Consider the following 6,550-nt stretch of genomic DNA (forward strand, 5'->3'; position numbering starts at 1 on the left):
CAACCACTGTAGAGACAGAAGATGTAGTAGTATATCGACGCAATAGGAAGTTTATACGCCCCAGATACAGTACCAATGAGTGCACCTACCAGTCAAACTACATGCCATCATTGATAAACGTAGAGATGCCAAAGATACTTGAACAATCCAAAGAGTTGCTAGAGAAGGCCTCTAGCGAGAAAGCCAAAGAGTTCTTTGTTTATTATGTTGCTTATATTATATTTATTTTGTAGGTGCTTGGGTCACAATAGATGCTTAATACTTGATGTTTGATGCTTATCTTTTGTGCTGCTTGCTTGTTTACCCATTACTTACCCTTACCTTGCCTACCCTTTAATGCTTGATAGAATACTCTACAGTTATATACCACTTATTTCTTCTTGTAGCCTAGGCTGTTTCATGGTTCCATTAGGCAGCCCATCTTTTTACTTTACTTTACTTTAACTCCCATCCGGCCGGATTGGCCGACTCGGGGCTTCTCCTCTGACTGAACTATGGCAAAGCTTCTTATACGATTCCCTGTTCGCTGCAGTCTGAAGGAGTACCGACAGGGGATGGCTGGGAAAGTTTTCCCTCCAGCGCTTGGGAGGTCGTCCCTTTGGACGGGAGGCATCAATCCTTCCTTCAAACGCAATTTTCGGAAGTTGGGCTGGGGACATCCGCTGAACGTGGCCTAACCATCGAAGCTGTTGAAGCTGGATGGTCTGCATGATGGTCTGGGAATAGTTGAGCAAAGACAATAGCCGTTCGTTTGATATTCGGTCAAGGTAGGTGACGCCAGCAAGCTTCCTCATGGATTTTGCTTCAAAAACCACCATTCCGCAGTTGTGTTCTTCTTTCATTGGCCCTTTCTATGCTTCGTAGGTTGCTACTGGAAACACCCGAGGTCGAAAAATGCATATTTGTATTTTAATCTACCGATCTTTTTTTTTATCGATCAATCGCAAAGACTTGAAGCATACTGAGGCAAGGGCGAGGCGTCGTTTAATGTCTTTTGAAGAGTCGTTTGTGGACGTCTTCTCACTTCCTAGGTAAACGAAATGGTCAACCCACTCGATCTCTTCCCCCTGGATCATAATTTTGCTGGGTTGAAGGCCTGTATCTGTATGCCGGGTTACCTTCATGGCTTTTGTCTTGTTAGCATTGATTTTCATCCCAAAGGAACTAGCTGCATGATCAATATCGTTAGCGCTTGATTGCAGTTCCTCTAGTTGTTCGTTTAGGCGATTAATGTCATCGGCGTATGCAAGCAAGTCAAAGAGGTGTCCGCTCATGAGTGCTCCCGTGTCATTGGGCACCAGTGCCAGTACAGCATTCAGGAATAGGCAGAACAGAGTGGGGGAGAGTAGGCATCCTTGCAGCACTCCTGAAGAGGTTGAGAATTTTTCAGTAAAGCCTTCGCTTGTCTGCACCATGCTTCTCGACTTCTTGTACATGCTCTTGACAACGTCAATAATGTCAGTGGGAATACCGTAGTGTGCCAGGATGTGCCATAGACCATCTCACCAAATTAGATCGAAATCTTGTTTGAAATCGATAAACAGCTGGTATAGCTCTTTCCCAAATTCCAGGCATCTTTCCATAATCTGTCTGATCACAAAAATTAGGTCTATGGTGGATCGGTTTTGACGGAAGCCAGCTGGATATTCAGGGATTACTTTTCTTGTCAGGTTTCTGATCCGACCAAGGAGAATTTTCGTAAGGATTTTAGCTGGTTGGCAAGTAAGCGATATGGGTCTGTAGTTTTCGCAGTTACTTTTAGATCCTTTCTTGTGCAAAGGCACTATGACAGATTTCGACCAAAACTCGGGGAAGTATTTTATTTCCCATACAGCTGTTACTATTTTGTGGTACAGATCAACGACGATATCAGATTCCACTTTTAGCAGTTCTGCCTGTATACCGTCTATTCCGGGTGCCTTATTTGACTTGAGGGATTTGAGTGCGGCTTCTACTTCTGACCTTAAGGGCGGTGGGGGTGGTTTCTCATCTCTGTGTGCTGGGAACTTTCGAAGCACTTCAGGATCCGGGTTTACTGGGAGATTAAGCTTTTCCTGGAAGTGTTCTTTCCAGCGATATCGGATTCCGGCACAAGTAGTGATTTTGTGTCCATTTTTATCTAAGAGATCGAGGCACTTCGCTTCTTTGCGGTTTGTCAGCTCTCTAGCACGTTTGAACACGAGGTGTGAGTTATCCCTACGGGAGTCCTCCTCACACAGCCGACATTTTTCAGTAATCATGTCTTTTAGTGCTTGACGGGTTTTCTTCTCAATTTGACGTTTAAGGTTTTTGAATCTATCCTTGCTTTCTCGATCTTGCTTGTTTTTGAGAGTTCGTTTCTCGGTACACATATCAATAATCTCCTGGGTAATCCATGGCTTGTCTTCTGCAGATTTACGGCCGAGGACGAGCTCAGCTGTCTCGCATACGGCCAGGCTGCTTTTCGAAACAAGTAGATCGATGTCTCCCATCTGTAACCTTTATTATCAGGGGTTAATGAAAATACATGGATTGCTTCGTTTTCTCAGACTCTGCAACTTGTTCATCACTTTTGAACAAGTGATGACATCACTTTTGAACGAGTGAGAAAAAGAAAACGAAAAGTGAGAAAGGACAAGCCTTGCTTCACTATTGAAGCAAGGCTTGTCTCATTTCTCGTTCAACATGATATACCCTATTCGGCTACTGGCAACTTGCTGAAGGTCGTGAAAAGTAAGCCATGGCCGGATTTGCTGAGCCATGCTAGTCTGATTAAAATAAAAGCAACCAACGTTACTAAACAGGCTCTGGCATTTCATTTTCCTGAGAAGCTTCTTGTCAACCTAAAATCTAACCTTTTCTCAGTGGTTATTAACTTGACAATAGATCAGTCCGTAGCCAAACAGCTGTGTTTCTGTCAGTTTCTGTAATGTCATAATAAGTTTACTGGCAGGGGCGTCCCAAGGAGGGGAGGGGACGCCCCTGCCAACGTTTTTGGCATTCGGTAAAACTTTTGCCAAAGGCGAAAATTTAGGCCGAAACTCTACAAAATTGGCCGAAATTTAGCAAAATTATTGATTTCTGCAAAAAATTTGGCATAAATACGGTAACAATTCGGTAAAATTTACGAAGATTGCCCCCCCCCCCCAAATAAAATGAGCTTCAGGACGCCCCTGTTTACTGGTAGATTTACTTGTTCTGTTAGAGTTTAATCATGGATTAGTATTTGTTATTTTCAGTCAGTTAGTTTTAAAGACAGACTATAAAGGGGTGGCAAAAATACACTAAAATAACAAAACAATAAAAAAAAAACCTATCTATATCACAGTCCCCAAGCAGCACCACAAACCTTACACCTTAACATTTTTATTAAATTTACTATCATATTCATAATCATAATCATAATTATCACCATAAATATTTACCAATATCTTAAAAACAAAAACAGAAAAAAAAAACACTAAAATTCATACTTACTAAAAAGCGTCCCTTCAATTACTATCTTAAACGAAGAAATATCACCTATATTTTTTATAGTTTGATCAAGATGGTTCCAATTTCTGATCCCCCTATGAAGCAAAGAAAGCATCGATCGGGCCGAAACAACCAGCGGAATATAAGTTTGCTAAGCTATCAAAACACGGGAGGGTTGTACCCTTTTGAATCCTAAAAATGAATAGAAGTGTATACAACTCCCATAATCCGGAAGCTGGCAGTATCTTTACACGCTCATACGCGTGTCGCAGCTGAACACAGCTAAAACAGCTGAACAGCGTTGTGTTGTAGAACTCGTACTGGCCGAACAACAGAAGGAAATGTTCCAAGCCAAACGCTACTACAATACACTATATATGGATGGATAAGGGAAAAATATAGAAGGCGCATAACAAAAGGAGGAAAAAAATGCTTAAGTTTTCTCATTATACCCAGGTTACGAGACACAGTTTTAAAAACATACTGTACATGGCGCTTGAATGATAAAACTTCATCAATATAAACCCCCCAGGTATACACCCGCTTTAAAGTTCCATACTGTGTTACAATATCTTGAATCCATGGATAAAAATCTGGTGGACGGGAAAAAATAACGAAATTAGTCTTACTCAGAGTAATCTGTAACCTATTTACCCTCAACCCGGAATTTAACCTTTCAACAATATCTTTTATCGATATCTGAAGTAATACATCTTAAATCGAGCAATGCTTAGATTGAATATGAAAATCAAGCTTAAAACGAAAAAAAAATGTTGCTATTTAAGTGTAAATGAAACTTAAAACGAACAGAAATTAAATAAACAATCAATGCAAACAAACATACAATAGGTATTAATCTAAATGAATAAATAAATTTTAAAACGAGTGAAACTTAAATTGAATATGCAAATCAAGCTTGAAAGGAACAAAAATCACTACAAACAAGAGTTTGGGTATCGCCTCCTTCTCTCACTTTAAAAGTCTAAAACCTACTGCGTCATTGGCGCTTTACTGAAAACGATATGCGTCTTGAATAGTCTTGGAAAGTATAAACAACATCAAATTGAATATCTGACGTATAATGGTATGAATTGTTGAAAGATTCATCCGTTCAAGAATTTATTTCACTGTAATTTTATTTTCATTTTCAGTGCTGTAAAAACTGGGAAAAAAATATTTGTAATATAATTTTTTTTCAGTTAAGCACCAATGACGCAGTAGGCTTTTAGTTTTTATTTACAGTTAAGGAAGGGGGCAGTATCCAAGCTCTTGGTTATAGTGAAACTATATTCGTCTTGAACAACTTTAGAAAGAACTAATAAATTAGACTGAATATTTGATGTATAATGATATTAATTGCTGAAAGCTCATCAGTTCAAAATTATACTATAATTTAAATGTTTATTTTCTATATTAAGTACAAAAGAAAATATTTGTAATAAAATTGGTTGATTGTTTATTTAATTTCTGTTCGTTTTAAGTTTCAATTACACTTCCAAATAGCAAAATATTTTTTTTTTGCTTTAATCTTGATATTCATATTCAATCTAAGCATTACTCGCTTTAAGATTTATTTATTTATTTCCCCCTGATACATCCAATCAAAATTTTGAGATAGCCATTTTGTTCACGTAGTTGAAAGTTCTGGATGTGTCTAAAAAATCACTACAAACAAGAGTTTGGGTATCGCCTCCTTCTCTCACTGTAAAAGTCTAAAACCTACTGCGTCATTGGCGCTTTACTGAAAACGATGTGCGTCTTGAATAGCCTTGGAAAGTATAAACAACATCAAATTGAATATCTAATGTATAATGATATTAATTGTTGAAAGATCCATCCGTTCAAGAATTTATTTCACTGTAATTTTATTTTCATTTTCAGTGCTGTAAGAACTGGAAAAGAAAATATTTGTAATATAATTCGTTTTCAATTAAGCACCAATGACGCAGTAGGTTTTTAGTTTTTATCAACAGTTAAGGAAGGGGGCCGTATCCAAGCTCTTGGTTATAGTGAAACTATATTCGTCTTGAACAGCTTTAGAAAGAACTAATAAATTAGACTGAATATTTGATGTATAATGATATTAATTGCTGAAAGCTGATCAGTTCAAAATTATACTATAATTTAAATGTTTATTATCTATGTTAAGTACAAAAGAAAATATTTGTAATAAAATTGGTTGATTGTTTATTTAATTTCTGTTCGTTTTAAGTTTCAATTACACTTCCAAATAGCAAAATATTTTTTTTTTGCTTTAATCTTGATATTCATATTCAATCTAAGCATTACTCGCTTTAAGATTTATTTATTCATTTCCCCCTGACACATCCAATAAAAATGTTGAGATAGCCATTTTGTTCACGTAGTTGAAAGTTCTGGAAACTAGGGCTTTGAGGATGACACCCCATCCCCCATCAGCCCTCATGGAATGTGTTATAAGTTATATCCTGGAGGCATTTAAAGTTCTCATACAAAGATTTGCCGTAAAAACTTCAAAAGGGGCTTTTTCGATTGGAAATTAAAATAGCTAGTGCACTTTTTAATTGTCAAAAGTAATTGGAGGGCAACTAACCCCCCTTCCATGCCAACAATTTCCCCAAACACATGCAGTCAAAATTTTGAGACAGTCATTTTGTTCAACGCAGTTGAAAGGTCCGGAAATTATACCTTTGTGCTGGACACTTCCCCCACAGTCTTCAGGGCAAGGATTTTAAGTTATGCCCTGGGGGCATATAAGGTTTTTATAGAAAACGTGTTCACAAAAACTTGAAAAAGGGCTCATTCGATTGGAAACTCAAAGGGCTAGTGCCCTTTTTAATAGTTGAAAGTAATTGGAAGGCAACCAACCCCCCTCTCCCGCCCCCCCTTTCCCCCAAAATTTTCGGGGGACTTCGTATCGAATTATTTTCTTTTCAATACCAGGGCACTTCGTATCGAAGTAGTTGTCGTAGAAACTATAAAAAGGACTCATTTGACTGAAAATTGGAATAGCTAGTGCCCTTTTTAAAAGTCGAAAGTGATTGGAAGGCAAATAACCCCCCCCCCTCTCACGCCCACCTTCTCCACAAACACATCCAATCAAAATTTGGATTGGAAA

General features: G+C 38.1%; 1 protein-coding gene across 1 annotated transcript; it reads right to left on the bottom strand.

Annotated features, from left to right (window-relative positions):
* Positions 1-440: 440 nt before the first annotated feature.
* Positions 441-818, bottom strand: LOC148953635 (uncharacterized). The gene has a single exon (XM_089087263.1). It carries the CDS (start codon positions 816-818, stop codon positions 441-443), a length of 378 nt encoding a protein of 125 aa, XP_088943389.1.
* Between the last annotated feature and the right edge of the window lie 5,732 nt (positions 819-6,550).

This window comes from Artemia sp. Qi Xiang Cuo, chromosome 3, assembly GCF_049724085.1.
Source record: "Artemia sp. Qi Xiang Cuo chromosome 3, ASM4972408v1, whole genome shotgun sequence".
NCBI lineage: Eukaryota > Metazoa > Arthropoda > Branchiopoda > Anostraca > Artemiidae > Artemia > Artemia sp. Qi Xiang Cuo.